Source organism: Nannospalax galili, unplaced genomic scaffold, assembly GCF_000622305.1.
Source record: "Nannospalax galili isolate Female #2095 unplaced genomic scaffold, S.galili_v1.0 scaffold886, whole genome shotgun sequence".
NCBI classification, from domain to species: Eukaryota; Metazoa; Chordata; class Mammalia; order Rodentia; family Spalacidae; genus Nannospalax; species Nannospalax galili.
The window spans coordinates 2371751-2394462 of NW_008355971.1; the positions used below are offsets into that span (position 1 = coordinate 2371751).

At 51.1% G+C, this 22712-nt stretch overlaps 1 protein-coding gene across 2 annotated transcripts in view; it reads left to right on the top strand.

Moving 5' to 3' along the window:
* Supt5h (SPT5 homolog, DSIF elongation factor subunit) overlaps positions 1-21505 on the top strand; it is a 28423-nt gene extending 6918 nt beyond the window's left edge. The window contains exons 3-30 of one of the 2 annotated variants that reach the window (XM_008853963.2): positions 857-1019; positions 1660-1725; positions 2286-2297; positions 2717-2786; positions 2899-2967; positions 3053-3118; positions 3371-3401; positions 3736-3804; positions 8226-8477; positions 9399-9488; positions 9587-9657; positions 10835-10940; positions 11128-11221; positions 11301-11437; positions 13258-13413; positions 13522-13668; positions 14684-14830; positions 14910-15035; positions 17145-17229; positions 17461-17571; positions 17649-17751; positions 17861-17988; positions 18086-18191; positions 18555-18713; positions 18813-18981; positions 19077-19280; positions 20945-21040; positions 21119-21505. In XM_008853963.2, the coding sequence (XP_008852185.1) occupies positions 857-1019; positions 1660-1725; positions 2286-2297; positions 2717-2786; positions 2899-2967; positions 3053-3118; positions 3371-3401; positions 3736-3804; positions 8226-8477; positions 9399-9488; positions 9587-9657; positions 10835-10940; positions 11128-11221; positions 11301-11437; positions 13258-13413; positions 13522-13668; positions 14684-14830; positions 14910-15035; positions 17145-17229; positions 17461-17571; positions 17649-17751; positions 17861-17988; positions 18086-18191; positions 18555-18713; positions 18813-18981; positions 19077-19280; positions 20945-21040; positions 21119-21262 (3177 nt within the window). In that variant the 3' untranslated portion in view covers positions 21263-21505. The remainder of the gene's footprint in view (positions 1-856; positions 1020-1659; positions 1726-2285; positions 2298-2716; positions 2787-2898; positions 2968-3052; positions 3119-3370; positions 3402-3735; positions 3805-8225; positions 8478-9398; positions 9489-9586; positions 9658-10834; positions 10941-11127; positions 11222-11300; positions 11438-13257; positions 13414-13521; positions 13669-14683; positions 14831-14909; positions 15036-17144; positions 17230-17460; positions 17572-17648; positions 17752-17860; positions 17989-18085; positions 18192-18554; positions 18714-18812; positions 18982-19076; positions 19281-20944; positions 21041-21118) is intronic. The other variant, XM_008853964.2, reaches the window with a different exon arrangement.
* The last annotated feature ends 1207 nt before the right edge of the window (positions 21506-22712 follow it).

Below are 22712 nucleotides of genomic sequence, written 5' to 3' on the forward strand. Positions count from 1 at the left end.
AAAAGTTGTAGTGTTATAGAAATGGGAGAAACCCTGAGGTGGGGAGTTAAAGGTTGCTGTTTGGTATGGGTCAGGTATAGGAGCAGGGAGTAGAAACCAGGGGCTCAGGAGGAGGCTGGGGTGAAGACCCAGTGCTGGAGGGCAGTGTGGTGGTCTAGCCTAGCAGGGGATGTGGGGATGGGAGGTACTGCTCTTACAGAGGACTGGAGTTTGGTTCCTAGCACTAGCACCCACATGGTGGCTCACACCCCCCGCCCCACACACATGCAAACATGTATTGGTGAGTTGACTAAGTGGAGCCTCAGAAGTGACTGAGGTTGGAGCACACCAGGGGCGCATAGGAGAGCACAGTGTGTCTGAAACCAAGGAAGACCTGACTGGCAGGTCCAACTAGAGGAAGTACAAGGGGTTAGCAGCAGGGGCAGCCAGTGTGATTGAGTATCAAGCACCAGAAACAGACTCAAGTCAAGTTCGAGATACACTCTGGCCTATCTCGAACCCAGCACCAACACACTTTCCACCTTGGTTGGGCTGGGTTCGAGATAGGCCAGAGGGTCTGTAGGAAGCACAGAGATGAGGGTTAAGGACCAAGTCCCAAGGAACTTGGTACTTAGTAGCCCTCAAAGCAAGGGATCTGTTAGAGGGAAGAGTCAGGACTGACCCCCAGGAGTTGTTTGGGTGGCTGGAGTGGTTTGGAATGTCACCTGAGTTGGAACAGTGTAACCAGAGGCCTGGTCAGTGGGACTGTGTGTAGGAAGCACCGAGGGGGCTGTGATTGACCAGGTAGATTTGATGTCAGGGTTTCTGGAGTTGCGGATGGTAGAGCCCTGGTGACCTAACTGCTTGATCCCTACAGGTAGAAGAACGGCAGAGTGCAGCAGGCAGTGAAAAGGAGGAGGAGCCTGAGGAAGAAGAAGAAGAGGAAGAGGAGGAGGAATATGATGAGGAAGAAGAGGAGGAAGATGATGACCGGCCCCCCAAGAAACCCCGCCATGGTGGCTTCATTCTGGATGAAGCTGGTATGTTGCATGGCCTAGTCCCACTAAGCAAACTTTCGAAGGAGCGTGAGACAACCTGTGGCTCTGGTTTGTTTGTGTTGTGGGTTGTATTTGTGACTAAGCTAGACAATCCAGCCTGCTGAGCCACACCCCCAGCTCCTCATTGGTGGGTTGTGGCCAAGCCCTCTACCACTGAGCCATGCCCCAGCCCCTCACTGGTGGATTCTAGGCAAGCTCTCTACCACTGAGCCACGCTCCCAGCCCGCTTTGCTTTTTGAGACAAGGTCTTGCTAAGTTACCCAGGCTGGCCTTGAACTTACTCTATAGCCCAGGCCAGCCTTGAACTTACAGTCTTCCTGCTTAGCTTCTTAAGTAGTTGGGAGACAGGCCTGTGCTACCTGGCCTGGCTGAGAGTGCTGTGATACAGGTGTGTGCCACCAGGCCAGCTCTGATCTCATTTTTCAGAAGGAATATTTGCATGTTGTTGGGGGGGGGCTTTGAGCCAGATCTGTGACACCTCCCCTTGCTGTACCAGTTTGTGGTGTTGCCCTGGGTGAAGAGAGTCCTACATCTCTGAGCCTCTGTGAGGCTGAAAATGCTTCATTTTGTGTTGTTCTGAGGTCACTTTTGTCCCCCTGACCACCTGACTTTCCCATTTCAGATGTGGATGACGAATATGAAGACGAGGACCAGTGGGAGGATGGAGCTGAAGATATCCTAGAGAAAGGTGTGTGTGGGCCCTACCTGCAAGACCACTCTGGGGGGTTGTTCCTGGGTACGGGGTGTCTTCCAAGCCCCTCCCCCACCCATGCCCTGCACCACCCCAATCCCCCACCCTCTTCACCCTGCTTCTTTCTGTCCTTGCCAGAGAGACGGCTCCCCCAACCCTTTTCCTTTTAGGCCCATGAGTTGGGGGGCGGGGACTGTTGGGTGGTGAGTATTGTGGGGAGAAGACTGGGACCCCAGCACCCCAAGGAATCCCTTTTGTGGGGTGTAGCATGGGCGGGCTCTGTTCCAAGATGCCCCCCACTTCCTGGGCCAGTGCCCCTTCCCTGTTATTTTCCGTTCTGTGCACCTCATACATTTCGGCTTCTCCCCACCCACCTGGTGCCTGGCCTTTACTTTTGGTTTCCAACCTTCCTGTGTCCCTCCCCCGCCCCCACCCCATTGGTTGATTTCGCTGCTATAATTTGGCTCATACTTTGTCTGCCCTCGCCCACCACCACCACCACCACCACCACCACCACCACCACCACCACCACCTCCTCCTCCTCTTCCTCCAAGTAGAAGAGATTGAAGGTAAGAACTGGGAAAGTGTGGTCTGTGACTCTCCTCCCATATCCTGTGTGGCTCTGGGGCTCTGACTCACGTAGGGTCCAGGGTCAGGGAGCTCTGGATCTCTGTCCAGCAGCAGCTGACTTGGGAAGTGTATGCATAGTTTCTGTGTCTATATGTCTGAATGTTGTGCAGATAAGTGTGGGCTGAGGGACGCTCAGACAGAGTCTGTGAGATGGAGAACTGCTGGGTGTCCCCCAGCAACTGGGCCCCTCCCCAAGCTCTTATGATGAGAAGCAGGGAGTAAGGTAGGGGAGGGGGACAGGAGGAGGGGTGCCTGTAGTTAAGTGTCTTCTGCCCCAGGACCAGGGTAGGCCCCTGAGTTCCCTGTCCCACTGTCTCCAGGCCCCACCCTGACTCTTGCTGTGTGCTTTTGTTTCCAGCCTCCAATATTGATAACGTTGTGCTAGATGAAGACCGCTCTGGGGCTCGCCGCCTACAAAACTTGTGGAGGTGAGCCAGTGAGGAGACCTGGGTGGGACCCTGGGACAGACTTGGCGCAGGTCAGCCCACCCTCCTCCTCTCCTCCATCTTCAATTCATCTTCTTCCCCTCTCACACCCTAGGGACCAACGAGAAGAAGAACTGGGCGAGTATTACATGAAGAAATACGCCAAATCGTCTGTGGGGGAGACGTAAGCACCTGGTGGGAGCAAGAGGTCCCTGGGGGAAGCCACTAGAATCTTCCAGAGCTTCTCCATCCTTCAACTCTCTCTCCAGGGTATATGGAGGGTCTGATGAGCTCTCAGATGACATCACCCAGCAGCAGCTGCTCCCGGGAGTCAAGTAAGAGAGGGACTGGGACTGGGTCCAGGAGAGAGGTCCAAGGTGGGAGTCTTGTATTGGGGAATGGTGTCCACATGGTCGGGAGAAGCCAGGACGAGCAGAAGGGTGGAGGAAGTAGGAGAGCCAGTGGGTGCTAAGGATGAGGTGGGGGCCCGGGGGTGGACAAGAAGAGTGGCTCTGTGGATTCATGCCTCAGTGAAGGGACAGTTTCAGTAAAGAACTGCTTTTTCTTTCTTATCTTCTGTTATGTAGAGACCCCAACCTGTGGACTGTCAAGTGTAAGGTGTGTGCTCTGGGGAATTCGGCTGCATGTGAGGGAGAACCATCTCTGTGCTGGGTCTTCCAGGACTGCTGGTCTCCTGGTCCTTGTGTATCTGTGCCTCTCCAGCCTCTTCTCTGCCTGTCTTTCTCTTTTTCTCTCTTTGTCTCTCTCACTCTCACACACACCTACTCTGCTCCTCTCCTTCCCCTGCTCCCTTCTCATCTCCCTTGTTTTTTTTCTTGTAGTCATCCCCCTCCATCTCTCTTACCTGCCCCTGCTGCTGCAGCCTCCTGCCCACTTACCTATGTCCTGCTCTCTCCCCCCTCAACTGCCCAAAATTCACCTCTCCTTTCAGATTGGGGAGGAACGAGCCACAGCAATTTCCTTGATGCGCAAGTTCATCGCCTACCAGTTCACAGACACAGTAAGTCAGGTAGTGGGCATACTAGGGATGAGGGACAAGGTCAAACCCAGATGGAAGGATGTTCTAGGCATGAGAGTCCTTAGGTGAGCAGAACTGTGCAGTGTTTGCTCGTGAGCTGCAAAACTAGAAGAGAATATGGCCACTGCCTAGACCCAGCACTCTGTTTTGTTTTATTTCATTGTGTGTGTGTGTGTGGGGGGTGTGCTCACCTGTGTGTGCAGGGGTATGCACCCATGCATATGTGCGGAGACCAGAGGAGAAGATCGGTGTCTTCTTCTCTTTGTCTTACTATCACTCAGCCTGGAGGTTACCACCATTCTTCTGGCTCAGCTGGCTGCCCATCAAGCCCCAGGTATCTCCCTGTTTCAGTCACCTGTTCTTGTCCCTGCACCCCATTCCTTACCCCAAGCACTAGGCTTACAGGCACACCAGCATGAGCCATGCTCTGGCTTTGCTTTTTTTTTTGTCTTTTTGAGACAGGGTCTCCCTGTAGCCCCAGCTGTCACTATGTAGACCAGGCTGGCCTTGAACTCACAGAAATCCGTTTACCTCTGCCTCCCGAGGGCTGGGATTAAAGGTGTGTACCACCACACCAAAGCACAAGCATAAAAAGAATGTTGGGATTCAATCATAAAAAGAGTGTTGGGAATCCAAACTCAGGTCTTCATGCTTGTACAAGCAAGTGCGCTTATCTACTGAGCCATCTCTCCAGTCCTATGTGTGTTTAAATTTAAAAATTAAAACTTAGGTGGGTTAGAACTGGAGTACAGAATTCTGGCTGCTGCCGCCTTGTGTCATTTTACCTCCATTGAAGTAGTTAAGAAAGCCTCAGGTTTGGAATGGGACATCTCAGAATGTATAGACTGGATGGTGCCTTTTAGTGTAGTAAAAAGTACTCCAGTGAAGCTGAAGACCTGTAATAAGATACCTATGAAATCCAGACACATACAAATTATTTGGCTTCACTGAATGAAGTAAATCATGTCAACACCTTCAGAAAAGGACAGCTGTCACCAGTGTGCAATGGAGGCATTATGACACCACTGAAGAGTACTGAAAACCCACCAGGGAAACACTGAAGTTAGCAAATTGGAATCGAGCAAGTACTGGGTAGAATTTTCATACAAATGAACTAAAATTTTTACAGAAAAATAGTGCTTTGATTGTCTTTGCCAATTCTGAAGTGCCACTGCCATTCTTTTATTTAAAAACAACTTAAAACTGGCACTAAATGGCCAGCATGCATGGGACCCTGGGCTCAGTCCTCAGCACTACAAAGAAGAAAAAAATCTCCAAAGAAATTGGCACCAAAGAAATGATTTCCTGTGGTAGCTGTTTAAAAATAACAGCAAGACTTGTTTACAAAGGTGACTTCATTCCCAAGGTTTTGTATAGAAGCTAGCTACAATTTATGCCATAGCAATGACTTTTTTGTTGTTGTTGTTTAAAATCCAATGTTACTATGTTTCTCTTAATAAACTAGGAATTTTGTCCTGAACTAGACAAGTGCTGCCTTAAAGGAGGATACATTACCTGAAACAGTACTTTGAATCTATATTTTAGATTCTCAAAATCCTTATACTGTTGACCAGTGCAGTTTGGTTCTTGAAATGAAATTTAAACTTTTTTACAAAGATTGTTTGTAATAAGGTGACTAATTTAGCTAAAGCTGTTTATAGCAAGCTGTGATAAAACTTGAGTTTTTACAAATGGTAAAATTAAATCTGTTTTTAACTAGTTTTGCCTTGCCATAATATTTTTTTAATCAGTAAGGCACTGAAACCTAATGTTAAAACTGCTCTAGCCAGGTGTGGTGGCACACACCTTTAATCCCAGCACTCTGGAGGCAGAGGCAGGTGGATCTCTGAGCTCAAGGCCAGCCTGGTCTACATAGTGAGTTAGTGAGTTCCAGGACAGCTGGGGCTACAGGGAGACCCTGTCTCAAAAAACCAGAAAAAAAAGAAAACAAAAAGCAACCAAGAACAAAAACAAAAAACTGCTCTGAACAATGGGAGAACCAAAGAAATTATAACAGGATAAATGCTTTGGCTCCTACTTGGGGTTTCGATGTAGAGGTTGCTTTATAATTTTATATATCATAATTTGGGTAAAAAATACCTTTTCAGTCAGGCACGATGCCGCACACCTGTAGTCCCAGTACTTGGGAGGCAGAGGCAGGTGGATCCCTGTGAGTTCAAGGCCAGCCTGGTCTACATAGTGAATTCCAGGAGACCCTGTCTCAAAAAAAAGACCAAAAATAAATAAATAAATAAATAAACCTTTTCAAACTATATAAGAAAGTCATTTTATTACTCTAAGATATCCCTAAAAGATTTTTGAATTATAGTATAACTAAGGCTTTATTTATGTTTGCAACTGTTAAGAACCATTTCTAAACCCTAAATCATGAGATGAGGACAATGTCAAGAACACTAAAGCTGAACAGGGGACCTAAACTTCTATTTTCTTAAGGCAGAAAAATATTAAATGTACACTGACTTCTGTGGTGAGGGGAGCTTAGCCAGGTGCAACTGTTCTTGCAGAAGACCCAGGTTCAGTTCCCAGCACCCACATGGCGGCTGAGAACCATCCATAACTTCAGGGGATTTGACACCTCTTTTGTCCTCTGTGGGCGTTGCATAACACGAGTGCACTTGCATGCAGGCAATGCACTCATACACATAAAATAGAAATAAATAAATCCAGGGGCTGGAGAGCTGGCTCACCAATAAAGAGCTCTGACTGCTCTTGCAGAGGACCCCGTTCCATTCTCAGCACCCACGTGGCAGCTACAAACCATCCTTAACTCCAGTTCCAGGGGAATCTAAAGCCCTCTTCTGACCTCCGAGGCATTGCACAACACTGGTGCACTCACATACATGCAGGCCATATGCTCATACACATAAAATAAAAATAATACAATTAAAAAAAAAACTGTCTTAAGAAAGAAATTCAAAAAAATTAAAAAAAGAAAACTTAGGTGTGGTGGCACATGTGATAATAGATAATACTAGCATTTGGGAGGCTAAGGCAGGAGGATCAGGAGTTCAAATCTAACCTGGGCTACATGAGAACCTGTTTTAAAAAACAAAAATAAGTTGGGTGTGGTGGTGCACACCTTTAGTCCTAGCACTCGAGGCAGAAAGGCAGATCTCTGTGAGTTCAAGGGCAGCCTGGTCTATATAGTTCAAAGGCAGCTGGGGCTACAGGGAGGCCCTGTCTCAAAAAGACTAAAACAAAAAAGAAAAAACGCCAAATATGCACTGGTTTAGTTGGTAGAATACGTGTCTGGCATGCCCACAGTTCTAGGTTTTATGCCCAGCACTGCATAGAATCAGACATGGTGGTGTACATCTGTAATGTCAGCATTTGGGAAGTGTGGGAGCAGAAGGAACAGAAGTTTAAGAACATTCTTGGCCATATAATATTTTGAGGTCAGCCTGGGCATTATGAAACCCTATCTCAAGAAACAAATGGGCTAGGGAGATAGCTCAGTTGGCAAAATACTTGTGCCAGCATGGGGGCCTGAGTTCAGTCCCCAGAAACTACATACAAAAGCTGGGCATGGTACTGTGTGCTTGTAACCCTAGTGCTAGGTAGGAGGAGTCCTGGGACTTGCTGGCCAACCAGCCTAGCCAAATCAGTGAGTTCCAGGCCAAGTGAGAGATCCTGTCTCGAAAATCAAGGCAGACAGCTCTGGAGGATGGCACTTGAAGTTGACCTCTGACCCACCCACACGACCACACACATGCACATACACGTACACATATACACATACCGACACATACCCAAGCAAATGGAAAATCAAAATGAAGTTAACATTTTGAGACATGGCCTTCCTGTGCAGCTCTAGCTGGCCTCAGACTCATAGCAGTCTTGCCTTAGTCTGTTAGGGTGTGTACCACCACATCCAGCTTAAGTTCACGCTTTAAGTGTAAAATTCAGTTGTATTTTAGTATATATGTGTTTATGTTCACAATCATCAACCTTCTGAAAACATTTTATGACTCCTGAAAGAAATCTTAAATCACTAGCAGCTGCCACACTTGGTACAGAGGAATACCCTTAGCCCCTCACTGTTTCCTCATAGTTACATTGTACATTACGGTATAGTTCAACTACAACCTAACCAATCCCTTGCCAGACGTGTTGGTGCACACCTGTAATCTCAGGAGGCCAAGGCAGGAGGAAAAATTTTGAGGCCAGTTTGGAACAAAACCAAGCAAAACTTTAACCAGTTCCTCCTTGGGAGCATTTTTGAAACCTCTATTGTGGCTTCTTGCTGGAATGAGTCTGCAGTGACCATCTCAAGTCTGTCATTGTGTCATTATACTTCTGGGCTAGCTTCCTAGAGGAGAGCCTGAGTGGCGCTGACGTCGCCAGCCATGTTACTTCATCCTCCCTCTCCCACCTGTCTCCAGCCCCTGCAGATTAAGTCAGTGGTGGCCCCGGAGCATGTGAAGGGCTACATCTATGTGGAGGCCTACAAGCAGACTCACGTGAAGCAGGCCATTGAGGGCGTGGGCAATCTGAGGCTGGGCTACTGGAATCAGCAGATGGTGCCCATCAAGGAGATGACTGACGTGCTCAAGGTGGTGAAGGAGGTGGCCAACCTGAAGCCAAAGTCCTGGGTCCGCCTCAAGCGAGGCATCTATAAAGACGACATCGCTCAGGTGCCTGGCAGTGGTGGGGCAGCCCAGCAGGCCAGGTTCCTGTACTGGGCCATTCATCCTTCCCATTCCAAGTGCCAAGAGCAGAGCCTCCCTCCGGGTAGGAGAGACAAGGCATGGGTTTGGGGCTGAGCACACAGGAGGTCAGTGTCTGTCTCAGGGGACATTTAAAACTGAATGGAGTAAAGACTGAGAAAGGGGAGTAACACAGGGAGTGCTTGGGGAGGGGAGTAGGCAGGGAGATAAGATGGTATCTGGCTGAAGGAGAAGAGGTGAGGAGAATGACCAGCTCAGGAGTCACAGGCCTTATGGTCCCTTCACTGGAGGGAGATGGGAAGGTTCTAAGGAATGCTCTCTTTATTTTCTTACGGTACTGGCAAATGAACTCAGGCCCTTGCACATTCCGGGCAGCCACTCACCAGGGGAGTCACACTCCAGCCTCTCACTGGGGGATTGTAAGCAAGTGCTCTGCTAAACCACACCCCTAGCCCTTAAAGTTGGGATTTTTTGATTCAGAGCTGAAGGGATTTGAAAGAATTAGTAGAGGCTTTTAAGTGTAGTTTAATTGATAGGATGCCTGCCTTGCGTTTGAGGTTCTGGGTTTGAGCCACAGCACTGCAAAAAAAGAATGAGTCCAGGCTGTGGCCTGAGCAGAATAGCGTCGGTGCTGGTGGGAAAGGGGCAGCCTGGGGAAAACAAGGCTGTGGTCCTGCGTCTGAGGAACCTTACAAACATCCGACAGGGAAGGTGGGCACGCGGTAGATGTTCATTTTAAGTGCTGAGTGGAGCACAGAGGGGCTTGTGGGGGTTATGAGCAGGTGGATCTCTTTCCCATCCTGCCCTGGCCCTTCCAATATTTTCCCTTCCAGTGGCTAGGGTCAGAGCAGTGTGGCTAGACTCGGCTGACCTGCTTTTCTCTGCCAGGTGGATTATGTTGAGCCCAGCCAGAACACCATCTCCCTGAAGATGATCCCACGCATTGACTACGACCGCATCAAGGCCCGCATGAGCTTGGTACTGTGGGCCATGCCACCAGCTGAGGGGACGCCTCATCCTTGCTGGTAACTGGCCCTCCCCTCACCTCTCCCACTTGTGGTCCCTGTCCTCTGCAGAAAGACTGGTTTGCCAAAAGGAAGAAGTTCAAGCGGCCTCCACAGAGGCTCTTCGATGCTGAGAAAATCAGGTGAGTGTTCTGGAAACTAGGCAGGGCTGGGGTGTGGCCCAGCATGCCTTTGGACTCCTTGAGGGTGGCCCCCCTCAGGTGCATTGTGTGAGCAGTGAACTGGGCAGTATGGCCTCAGGCAGTCAGCTCTGTCTCACCACTCACTTTCTTCTGCAGATTGATTTGGTTTTTCTTCCTTTTTTGGTACTGAGCATGGAACCAGGGCTTCATGTATGCCAAGCAAGCACACTACCACTGAGCTATGTCCCCAGCTTTGCTGCAGATTGCTCACAGTGATGAACCACCCAGGCTCCTGAGATCGTAGTAATAATTGAATTAATATGCATATGTGCCCACAGCCAGTTTGTGCCCTCTTCAGTTTCCTCTCTCACCCACCCGAGTTTGAGATAGAACCCTCAGGACATCTTGAGGGTCGCAACTTGGAGCACTCTCTGGCATTAACATCTAGGGCTGTCTGGGGTTCCTGGTGGGAGGTCAGAGGATGGAACACAGGTTCTTCTGGTCTTGTTCTGGAGCCTACTTGGTTTTGGTTTGTGTGCTGTGGTAGAACCTAGCGTGTGGGGCACACTGCAAGTGCTCTGCTGCTAGGCCGTGCTCCCCTCACCCAGTCTCAGCCTCTGGCCAAGATGGTGGGGCAGCAGCCATTGAGGCATTTACCTTTTGAAGCATGGCTGCTACTGTCCTTTTCATTCTTCAGGGGTGAACCAGGAGCCTTTACCCTATCAGGGGCTAGAGAGTTAAGACACAGGCCTGGGTCCCATCCATCTGCATTGAAACCCTGACTGTCAGGTCCTATCTTCAGCTTTCCTGGGCTGCAGGATGAAGGCATGCCGATGTCATAGGGCTTGGGGGCATCAGTGAGGCTGTGACTGTATAGGGAACCTTGCCCCTACCCTCTGGAGAGCCTGCCATGTCCTAGTGCTAGAGGAGTAGGGATGGGATTGCAGCAGGAGAGGATGGCAGGCCAGCTCCGGTGATGCATAAGGCAGAAAGGGATGATAATGCAGGTTGTTGAGGGCTGAGTCCCTCCATCCAGGTGGCTTTTGGGAGTGTGAGAAGTCATTTTGTATGGAGGGTTGGTCAGTCTTCCTGAGACTTCTCCACAGCTGAAGAGACTAAGGCCCAGCAAGATTCTCTTCCTGACTTGTTGCAATTTCTGTCCCCCATAAAATCCCAGGTCCTTGGGGGGTGATGTTGCCTCTGATGGGGACTTCCTCATCTTTGAGGGGAACCGCTACAGTCGGAAGGGCTTCCTGTTCAAGAGCTTTGCCATGTCTGCTGTGGTAAGGTTTGGGCAGTGCTCATGGGGTGGTGTAGCCTTCTCCCCCTCCTGTAGCCCCAGTCTGGGTAGTGGGGACTAGGCAGGGCCGGAGTATGACCCTGGGCAGTGGTCTGTCTTGGACGGTAGTTCTCACCACAGGTGGTGAACTGACCCTCTCTTCCACCTTCTCCCTTTACCCTGGGATTCAGATCACAGAGGGTGTGAAGCCCACCCTGTCAGAGCTGGAGAAGTTTGAAGACCAGCCGGAGGGCATTGACTTGGAGGTGGTGACTGAAAGCACAGGTATCTGGCCCTGGCTGCCCCCCTGGCCCTGGAGGAAGGTGGCCCTGGCTGTGCAGTCAGTCCTTCCCTGTTCCCTCAGGCAAGGAGCGGGAGCACAATTTCCAGCCTGGGGACAATGTGGAGGTGTGCGAGGGTGAGCTCATCAACCTGCAGGGCAAGGTCCTCAGCGTGGATGGCAACAAGATCACCATCATGCCCAAGCACGAGGACCTCAAGGTGGCTGGCTGAGTCTGTGGTGGGAGTGTGGTCATGGCTTGTGTGTGGAAGTCCAGGCAGTGACAGGAGCATGTCTAGGCTTTTGCACCTCTGTGTGCCCATGCGGTCTGCCAAGGCAGGATTTGCAGGCCTGCTTTCTATGATGGTGGAACAGGTGTCTGGTTGTTTCTCAGGCCTTCTAAGGAGGTTCTGCCTCTGTAGGGGTTTCTGGCTTGTATGTTGTGACCTGGGCTCTGTCTTGGATGTGAGGGAGGACAGTGTGGTGACAACACACTGTGTGCTTGTTGAGGAGAGGGAGAATGTCACCAGGGGTGGGTTTCTTTTGTGTATGGAGTTGGGGGTGTAACCCAGGACTCAGCATGCTAGGGCTAGGCAAGTGCTATAGCACTTAGCCACACTCCAGCCTCTCACTGGTGGATTCTAAGCAGGTATTGTACTAGTAAGTGATATCCTTTACCCTTTTTTTAAAAAAGTTATTTGTGCTGATCACAGTGGTACATGCCTTTAATCCGAATGCCTTTAATCTACTCGGGAGGGAGGCAGGCAGATCTCTTGTGAGTTCAAGGCCAGCCTGGTCTATAGGGAGACCCTGTCTCAAAAGTACCAAAAAAAAAAGTTACTTGTATATATGTGCATGTGTGAGCATGTGCCACAACATGCATGTGGAGGTCATAGGACAACTTACCAGAGCCCATTCTCTTCCATAGTGTGTACTCAGAGAATCGAATTCAGGTCGGCAGATTTGGCAGCAGGATCCCTTATCCACCCTTATCCACTGAACTGTTTAGCCAGCCCCCTTTTCATTTTCTTTAAATTGTGTGTGTGTGTGTGTGTGTGTGTGTGTGTGTAGGTGAGAGGATAAGTTGCAGGAGTTAGGAGTTGGTTTTTTTTTTTTTTTTTTTTTGTCTTTTTGAGACAGGGTCTCCCTGTAGCTCCAGCTGTCCTGGAACTCACTGTGTAGACCAGGCTGGCCTTGAACTCACAGAGATCTGCCTGCCTCTGCCTCCCGAGTGCTGGGATTAAAGGCGCGCGCCACCATGTCTGGCTAGGAGTTGGTTCTTTTACAGTGTGGGTCCCACCTGCAGAGCCATCTCACTGTCCATTTACTGTTTGAGTCAGGGTCTTCCTTAGTTGGCCAGGCTAGCCTTGAAACTTGCAATCTGCCTGCCTCAGCCTCCCAAGTAACTAAGATTACCGGCCTGCATCACCAAGTCCAGGTTAAGGGATGTTTCTTGGTGTGTGGTTGTGTTGTTGAAGGGTTCATCTTATGGCTGTCATAGAAAAGTGACATGGTTCATCATTTTGTTGTTTCTGAGAGCAGCATGTTTTGGTCTTATTGGGTGGAGGGTGTGACTAACTGGAGAAACGGGAGGTTAGGGCCTGCTTTCAGTCACTGAGGGCTGTGTGTGTGAGTCTGAAGGGTTGCTGCTGCCTATGTGGTGTCTTAGGCTGGGCCATATCATGGGGAAAGGGGTCAAAAGACTTGTCCAGGTGGGCCATATATCTGGGGACAAGCTACTGGTGGGTCCTTGCAGTTGCGTGTGTCTCAAAGGCTGGCCACACCACAGGGTCTCCCTATAGACCAGGCTGGCCTTGAACTCACAGTCACAAGAGATCTGCTTGCCTCTGGGGTAATGGGTGTCCAGCTCAGTGCCCTTCCTGGGGCAGCTGTCTCTGGACTGTATGCTTATCTCAGGTGGCTTCAAGTGCTGAGGAGGCTACTGTGGGTCTCTTCTGAGACCCTGAGAAAGCAAGCAGGGCAGGTGGCTTGTGGCTCCTTTCCACCTGCTCACTTGTCCCCCCATGCTCAAACTTTCCAGGACATGCTGGAGTTTCCAGCCCAGGAACTTCGGAAGTACTTCAAGATGGGAGACCATGTGAAAGTGATCGCTGGCAGATTCGAGGGTGACACGGGTCTCATTGTGCGGGTGGAGGAGAACTTCGTAATCCTCTTCTCAGACCTCACCATGCATGAGGTGAGTGGTAGGAGTACAGTGGAGGCACCTGTGCCAAGAGGAGACTGCTGGGTGAGACTCCACTGGATAGGGCCTCCAACCCACCTCACCCTCCCCATCTCCCGACAGCTGAAGGTGCTGCCCCGGGACCTGCAACTCTGTTCAGAGACGGCATCGGGCGTGGATGTTGGGGGCCAGCATGAGTGGGGTGAGCTGGTGCAACTGGACCCCCGCACTGTGGGTGTCATCGTGAGGCTAGAGCGGGAGACCTTCCAGGTGTGTGTTGTACTTGATGGTGGGGATCACTCTTGGGGTGTCTTATTCTGTAAGCCCCGCATCCTTCCCGGAAGTGGCAGAGCACATTGTTCATATTGTGCGGCTTTGCAGACGTGGCAGGGCTGGTCATGCCGTGCTGACAAGTGGACTGTCATTTGCCCTCTGCCTGTTTCATTCTAGTGTTATTTGGCTGTGCAGTTGAATATGTACCCTAGTATTTGATGCTTTGCAGAGATGGGGTGTTGTTCTTGCCACACTTCTTCCTTATCCCCCAGTATGTGTGTCAGCATGGTGCCTAGGACCCTGGATCTGCCTTAGCTCTGTTACTCGTGTACTATGTGACCTGGCCTGGTGACTTCCATCTCCGATCCACAAATTTTGCTTGCATTCCTCTCAGAGGGAAGGGTGTGAAGAATCTCGCGGGGGGCCTGGCAGAAAGATGTGTAAACAGCTGGCTCTGCCTTCATCTTAGCCCCTTGGCCACTCCTCCTTCTCTCAGCCACTCATGCTCAGGGAGGAAGAGGCTTCTCCCGAAGAGTCTTTTGTTTTGTTTTGTTTATTTTTGAGACACGGTCTTCTGTGGCCCCAGCTGGCCTGTGGACCAGGCTTGTCTCTAGATCCACCTGCCTCTACATATGCTGGGATGAAAGGCCTGTTTTTCTACCACACCTAGTCACTATTTTTTTTTGAGGTAGTCTCCTGTAGCCCATGCCAGCATCTTCCTCCCACTTCTGAGATTACAGGTGTTAGTCACCATGCTTGGTTTATGTAGTGCTAGGGATCAAACCCAGAGCCTCATGCATGCCAGGCAAGCACAGTATGAACTGAGCCACATGCCCAACCTTCCAAGGGTCTTGTTGAATAATCTGGAATGTTTATGACCTGTGCTGGTGGGTGGGGCTCTGACTTTCCTCCATAGTCAGGACATCCTGAGGGCTCGATTCCCCAGGGAAGGGTCTCCTGGCTTCACATCACCTGGTCTGCTCTCACCTGCTTTGCATCCCTCCTTCCAAAGGTGCTGAACATGCACGGGAAAGTGGTGACTGTCAGGCACCAGGCTGTGACCCAGAAGAAGGACAACCGCTTCGCTGTGGCCCTGGACTCTGACCAGAACAATATCCATGTGAAGGACATTGTCAAGGTCATCGATGGCCCCCACTCTGTGAGTGCCAGCCCCTGCCCTCTGAAAGGGTGGGAGGTAGGCCTGCCCTGCCCAACAAGTGACCCTCCTTTCCACCTAGGGCCGCGAGGGTGAGATCCGCCATCTGTACCGAAGCTTCGCCTTCCTGCATTGCAAGAAGCTCGTGGAGAATGGCGGCATGTTTGTCTGTAAGGCACGCCACCTGGTGTTAGCCGGGGGCTCAAAGGTGAGGACATCAGGGACCCACAAGTGATAGGACCTAACTCTGGGGGACTAAGGAAGCAGGTGTCACTGTCAGATCCTTGGGGCAGTAAGGAGAGGTTGCTTTGGATGCTGGGCGTGGTGGCTCATGCCTTTAATTACCAGTGCTCCGGAGGCAGAGGCAGGTGGATCTCTGTGAGTTCGAGGCCAGCCTGGTCTAGATAGTGAGTTCCAGGCCAGCTGGGGCTACAGGGAGACACTGTCTCAAAAAGACAAACAGGGCTGGAGAGATGGCTCAGGGGGTTAAGAGCACTGGCTGTTCTTGCAGAGGACCCCAGTTTGATTCCCAGTACCCATATGGTGGCTAACAGCCGTCCTTAACTCCAGTGCCAGGGGATCTGATGCCCTCTTCTGACTTTGTGGGCATTGCACAACGTGGGTGTATACATGCAGACAATACACTTATACCCATAAAATAAAAAAATAAATAAAACGGGGCTGGAGAGTTGGCTCAGCGGTTAAGAACACTGGCTGTTCTTGCAGAAGATCTGGGTTCGAATCCCAGCACCCACATGGCAGCTAGTAACTCTCCATAACTCCAGGGATCCGACAGCGTCTTCTGTCCTCTGAGGGCATTGTATGACATGGGTGCACTTACCTACATGCAGGCAATACACTCATACACGTAAAAAAATTTAAAAAAAAATTTTTTTTTTTTTTGGTCTTTTTGAGACGGGGTCTCCCTGTAGCCGCAGCTGTCCTGGAACCTGGAACTCCCTATTTAGACCCAGCTGCCCTTATTCTCCCGAGGATACTGAACTTGAAAGATAAAAAGAATGCAAGACTTTCAGTCCACAGTAAGGTTAAACAAGTTGTAGGTCTATTTGTCCTTCCATTTAGAAACTCTGACCCTGGTTTTCTCAGTTTCTGAGGTTTCTCATGTGTCTAAGATGATCTGGACTTTATATGCAACTAAAAGTCCTAATAAATCGTGGATCCAATCAGTAACAACTAATAGTTACAATATATCTAACTGTCCCTTTAGATGTTTGGCTTTATTTAAAAACCGAGACACATAAAGCCGGGCATGGTGGCACATGCCTGTAGTCCCAGCACTTGGGAGGCGGAGGCAGGTGGAGCTTTGTGAGTTCAAGGCCAGCCTGGTCTACATTGTGAGTTCCAGGACAGCTGGGGCTACAGTGAGACCCTGTCTCAAAAAGACCAAAAAAATAAATAAATAAAAAATAAAGACAAAGAAAAAGAGGTTGCTTTGGGATTCTGAGCTGCTCTCTGCAGTTGTTACTCAATTCCTTGTTGTGCCTGTTGGGTGCTAGGTGCTGGTGCATCTGTGAAGGAGATGAACGTCTCCGCCCTCTTAGAGCTGGGGCTTCAGGGGAATATGTAATAGCTTGAGGGGGCAGCAGGCCTTCACAGGCTTCTGTCCCTCAGGCCTCCCCCCCAATCTCAGGAGGTAGCAATGCAGTGCAAGTGACAGGGCCCACTGCATGAGTGAGAGGAGGAATGTCAAAGCAGAGATTTGTGAAGGAACACAGCCTGAGTAACTGGGAACCACCAGTCACAGGCCCCGCAACAGGACAGTGGGAAGGTTGTGTGGAACTTTTTAGGAAACGGAATCCCAGCACTTGGGAGGTGGAGGTAGAGGTAGGAGGATCAGGAGTTGAGTCATTCTTGATCACATAGCAAGTTTGAGACCAGCCTGAGCGACATGAGACCCTTTTTCCAAAAAAAAGTAGGAAGGAAGGAAATCAGGCTGGGCACCTGGGCCAGTAGGAGACCTCAGGGCCTTGCAGATGAGATGGTGTGTTCCTGTGACTTGTGGGTTTTGTGTCACTAAGGACTTAAATTCCTGACTAGCCACAGTTCAGTCTCATACCTTGGTGAGGGGAGGGCCCAGGCCTCTTGATGGACAGGTGCACAGAGGATGCAAGGTGGCAGTTTCCCTCCCAGGAGATGGAGGCTTTGTCACAGGGAGGACGGGGGAAGGGGGAGAGAGGATTGTTGGGCTGCTTCAGGCAGAATCTGTCCCACCTTGTGTCAGTTTGTGTGGGGTAGAGGCTAGAGGCCTGTAACCTTCAACCCTGGCCTTGCTGTTCACTGCCTGCCCTTTCCCTAGCCCCGGGATGTGACCAACTTAACCGTGGGTGGCTTCACTCCTATGAGCCCCCGGATCAGCAGCCCCATGCACCCCAGTGCTGATGGTGAGATGGGGTCAGTGCTCAGGGATTGGAGGGGGGGTGATCCTTGCCTGTTCAGTTTGAAGCTCACTGTCAGTGGAGTCAGGAAAGCCCAGGGGGTAGGGGTAGGTGGAGAAGGTTCCTAATCCTACTTGGGTGGAGTGCTCAGGCCAGTAGAGAGGGGTTTGAAAGTGGGGCCACTGCATAGGAAGGAAGTGCACAGGCCTGGGTACTCACAACATTCTCCCACCCCAGGTCAGCACGGTGGCTTTGGTAGCCCAGGTGGTGGCATGAGCAGGGGCCGAGGGCGGAGAGACAACGAACTCATCGGCCAGACTGTGCGTATCTCGCAGGGACCCTACAAAGGTGAGCCGGGGCTGTGGGGACATGGGCTCGCATGGCGGAGGGAGTTTCTACCCACCTGACTGCCTGCTTTACCACAGGCTACATTGGTGTGGTGAAGGATGCCACAGAGTCCACAGCCCGTGTAGAGCTGCACTCCACCTGCCAGACGATCTCTGTGGACCGCCAGCGGCTCACCACAGTGTACGGCACTGCTTGGGGAGGACCAGCATGGGGGTGATAACTGGACCCAGGGAGGACCAGCATGGGTGTGCTGGGCACCCCACCCACCTTAGCTGTTCTGTGTCCACAGGGACTCTCAGCGTCCAGGTGGCATGACCTCCACCTATGGACGGACACCCATGTATGGTTCCCAGACCCCCATGTATGGCTCTGGCTCCCGCACACCCATGTATGGCTCTCAGACACCTTTGCAGGATGGTGAGTATTCCCAGGAGACTGTAGGGACTGGGCAGAGGAGCATCAGAAGGCTCAGGATGGGGTGGAAATATGAGCTTGCTTCTCTTACCCCATCCAGGTAGTCGCACCCCACATTATGGCTCACAGACACCTCTGCATGATGGTAGTCGGACTCCTGCCCAGAGTGGAGCTTGGGATCCTAACAATCCCAACACGCCTTCCAGGTAAGGCCCATTTCTAGGACAGGCTCTGTGGGCCAGACTATGAGTGGTTGTGTTGTGGTATTGGGTGACGAAGCTGGGCTGGCATGGGCATGCCTGGAAGTGCGGTGTCCTGTCCTCATCCCCCACCTCAACATGTGCTACATTGGGCTTGGAGACGACTGCTAGGTGTGTGAACTTCTGCAGACAGCCTTGTCCTTTCCCATCACCATCTCAGCTCTGGAGAGGCCTTAATGTCAGGAATGCCTTTAGCTGGTGCTGTTGGAATGAAGTTGCCTCAGCTGAGGGCCCAAGTGTGTAGAGCGGTTCTACAAGCATCCACCACATTAGCACCAGTCATTCTCAACAGCCTTCTGTCCCCACCAGGGCTGAGGAGGAATACGAGTATGCCTTTGACGACGAGCCCACCCCATCCCCACAGGCGTATGGGGGAACCCCGAATCCCCAAACACCTGGCTACCCAGACCCATCATCCCCCCAGGTCAATCCACAGTACAATCCACAGACACCAGGGACGCCAGCCATGTGAGTCCACTGGGGCGCAGCCCAGAAAAGCCCTGTGCACGGCTTCCCCACCCCTAGCCCCTTCCCATCAGGACTAATGCCTCTCTCCTGTGTCTGCAGGTACAACACGGACCAGTTCTCCCCCTATGCTGCGCCTTCCCCACAGGGCTCCTATCAGCCCAGCCCCAGCCCTCAGAGCTACCACCAGGTGGCACCGAGCCCAGCAGGCTACCAGAACACCCACTCCCCAGCCAGCTACCACCCCACACCTTCGCCCATGGCCTACCAGGTATGTTGTGCCACAGAAGGCTGTGGGCTGTTGTGTGTCTTGGTGTGACTGGGCATAGTGACTGTTGCAGACACTCATTCCCCTCTTCCCTTTAGGCAAGCCCTAGCCCAAGCCCTGTTGGCTACAGTCCGATGACTCCTGGAGCCCCCTCTCCTGGGGGCTACAACCCACACACACCAGGCTCAGGCATTGAGCAGAGCTCAAGCGACTGGGTGACCACCGATATCCAGGTGAAGGTGCGAGACACCTACCTGGACACACAAGTGGTAGGCCAGACAGGCGTCATCCGCAGTGTCACGGTGAGTTTCCCCCTGGGGATGGACAGGCCTCCATCTCTGTAGTTACTTAAGCCTGTGGTGCTAGGGTAGAACCCAAGGCCTCCCATGTGCTAGACATGAGCTCTACTACTGAGCTCTGTTCCCAAGTTGTGCATTTATTTTTAGTTCTTTACTTTTTTTTTTCTTAACATCTGTATTGTTTGGTGGACAGACAGAACTGGAAGTGTCGGAATGTCTTGACTCCATGGGATAGGGATTTCTACCTGATGCACTCACAGCTCAGGCCTGCAGCCCATGTGAGTGGCGCATTGGAGCGAGGTGACTTTGTCACAATCCTTAGATGAATTTGGTATTGTGCTGAGTGCCCTCTGAGCTAGGCACCCATGGCCAGTGCTCAAGTTCCCAGCCTTGCACGTGCCCCTGTCTTCCCTCCAGTCTGTCTGGTTAAGCCTCAGCTTTCAGAAGCAGCTCTGTTATCTGAGCCTGTATGTTAGGGGTCCAGAGTAGCACCTTCATTTTGCTCACCTGTTGCCTCAAAGCTGGCTGGGGTGACAAAGCCTGTATTCAGGGCTGGGGGTGCTCAGTATCTGCGCTTAGCTTTCAGGGAACATACACAGCTGTACACTAAAGGAATGTAATTTCAGGGAATGTATGTTGCTGTGCACTCAGACCTCACCTTCCATTTGGGTAGACAGATGTGTCCCCAGAGCAGGCAGAACTAGGATGAGGCAAGCCTTGAATGCTTGGGGAGCTGGGGGAACCCTACTTTGGGGGAATTGGAGAGGGAGGGCTTCCTGGAGGAGACACTGGAATTGAGACCTTAAGGGCGAATAAGAGTAAGCCAAGAAAAATGGTGTTAACATGTGTTCCCAAAGCAGGGACTCATGTGCATGAAGCATGCTCACTGTGGCTGGAACAGAAATAACGGGGGTTCGGGGGGGGGGGCGGCTGGAGAGGTGGTTCAGCCATTAAGAGCACTGGTTGTTCTCGAAGAAGACCTGCGTTTGAATCCCAGCACCCACATGGCAGCTAACAACTGTCTGTAACTACAGTTCCAGGGGATCTGAGCCTCTTCTGTCCTGCAGGCATTGCATGACACAGGTGCACTTACCTACATGCAGGCAATACACGCATACACATAAAATAAAAATAATAAGCTGGGTGTGGTGGTGCATGCCTTTAATCCCAGCACTCGGGAGGCAGAGGCAGGCCGATCTCTGTGAGTTCAAGGCCAGCCTGGTCTACATAGTGAGTTCCAGGACAGCTGGGGCTACAGGGAGACCCTGTCTCAAAAAAACCAAAAATAAATAAATAAATAAAATATTAAAAAGAAAAGAAATAACAAGGGGGAATGAGGCCAGAGAAGTGACTGGGCTGGGTCAGGTCAGTTCCTGGGGACCTGGGAGTGCCATGCAGGGCTCAGCAGGGGGTGTAGTGGGACTGGATGTGCGATGTGAAATTGCTTCTCCATGCTTCAGCAGCATGGATGGATTGGGGTTGTGATGCTGGTGTCAGGAACCCAGGGCAAGGCTAGAGTGTGCTCTGAACATATTTCAGGTAATAAAGGTAAGACTTGCTCTCATGTCCCTGGGCACTGAGTTTTCAAAATGGATCTGTATCCTCTGGAGAGTGGGCTTGGTATTGCATTGGGAGCTGGACAGGTTGAGCAGGCTGTCCCTCCACAGGGTGGCATGTGCTCCGTGTACCTGAAGGACAGTGAGAAGGTGGTCAGCATTTCCAGTGAGCACCTGGAGCCCATTCCCCCAACCAAGAACAACAAGGTAGGGGCAGGGCCTGAGGGAGGACACAGGAGGGCATGGCACGCTTTGGACAGCACTGACACATACCACTGCCTCCAGGTGAAGGTGATCCTAGGTGAGGATCGAGAGGCCACTGGGGTCCTGCTGAGTATTGATGGCGAAGATGGCATCATCCGCATGGACCTGGAAGACCAGATCAAGATCCTGAACCTCCGCTTCCTGGGGAAGCTCCTGGAGGCCTGAGGTGGCGGGCGGGAGGCATGAGATATGTGCGTGGAAGGATGCAGGTGTGGAGTGAGCAGCCCCATCCCTGGCCCAGCATGGACTCCTGGCTAGAACCATCATTCTGAATTTCCATTTCCTCCTCCCTGACATTTGAGGAATCAGTAGATCTGAGGAAGGGCCCACCCTTTTGTACCTGTTGTCCCAGCTTGCCTTTGTAGTCAGGTCTTCGAATAAAGAGAAGCTGAAGCTGTTTGGTCAAAACTGTATGGGGGTGGGGTGGGGTGTCTTATTTATAAGTGTAGTTACTAAGTTGGGGCAAATAACTGGGTCCTAACTCCCAGTTTCCCCATCTAGAAAATAAGGTCTAGATGGCTGGTGAGCAATCTGGTGATGAGGTGCCTCAACCAGAACAGCCCTAGCTGAGTCAAGATACGATACCTGAGACGAGCAGGATGGCTCGTTGGCTAAAGGTACTTGCTGCCAAGCCTGGCAGCCCAAGTTCCATCTCCCCATTTCTGGACCTATACAGTGGAAGGAGAGAATCCACTGTACAATGTTGTTCCTGACCTACACACAAACACACACCATGACACATGTCTGCCTGAAAAAAGTGTAATTAAAGAAAATAACACTGGAGCCAGGGAGGTGTTTCAGCAGATAAGGGCACTTGCTGTCAAACCTGACACCTGAGTTTGATCCCCAGAACTCACATGGTGAGAGAACTGATTCCCAAAAGTTGTCCTCTGACCTCCACATCTGCACCAAGGTAGTGATTTCCTCAACCTTAAGAAAAGAAAACATCTGGTCAGGAGACAGGAGAGCCTGACCTGAGATTGATCCCCAGGAAGTCCCTCAGCAGCCTGGGTGGAGGTAGCCTTGGTGTCTAGGGAGAATTTGTATATACTCTAGAACCCTCTCAAGTGCCAGAGGCTCAAGTAAGAGCTGAGAAAAATGTAAAATACATTGGATATGGGCTGGGCGTGGTGGCACACACCTTTAATTCCAGGGGAGTCAGAGGCAGGCGGATCTCTGAGTTCAAGGCCAGCCTGGTGGTCTACACATAGTTACAGGCCAGCTGGGGCTACAGAGAGACCCTGTCTCAAAAAAGAACCAAAAAAAAACCCCCAATACATTGGATATGTAACTTCAAACTCCCTAAAATTTTGTAATTTCCTTTAGAAAAAAGTTTGATGAAGTTACAGCTTTGGGCTAAGTGAAAAGTCAGTGTCAAGGTCCTCCCATCCCCCACCCTTCCTTGCTCCTGTGCTGCAGTCTGGCTCCCAGCCTCACTAATGGATTCTAAGGAGGTGCTCCACCCCTAAATCCAATCTCTAGCCCCATAGTCCTTTATCTTCCGTCTTCAGGGTCTCCCTGTAGTCTCAGCTGGCCTGGAACTTGCTAAGTAATTGGAACTCGCTATGTAGACCAGGCTGGCCTTGAACTCCTACCTCTGCGTCCTGAGTGTTGG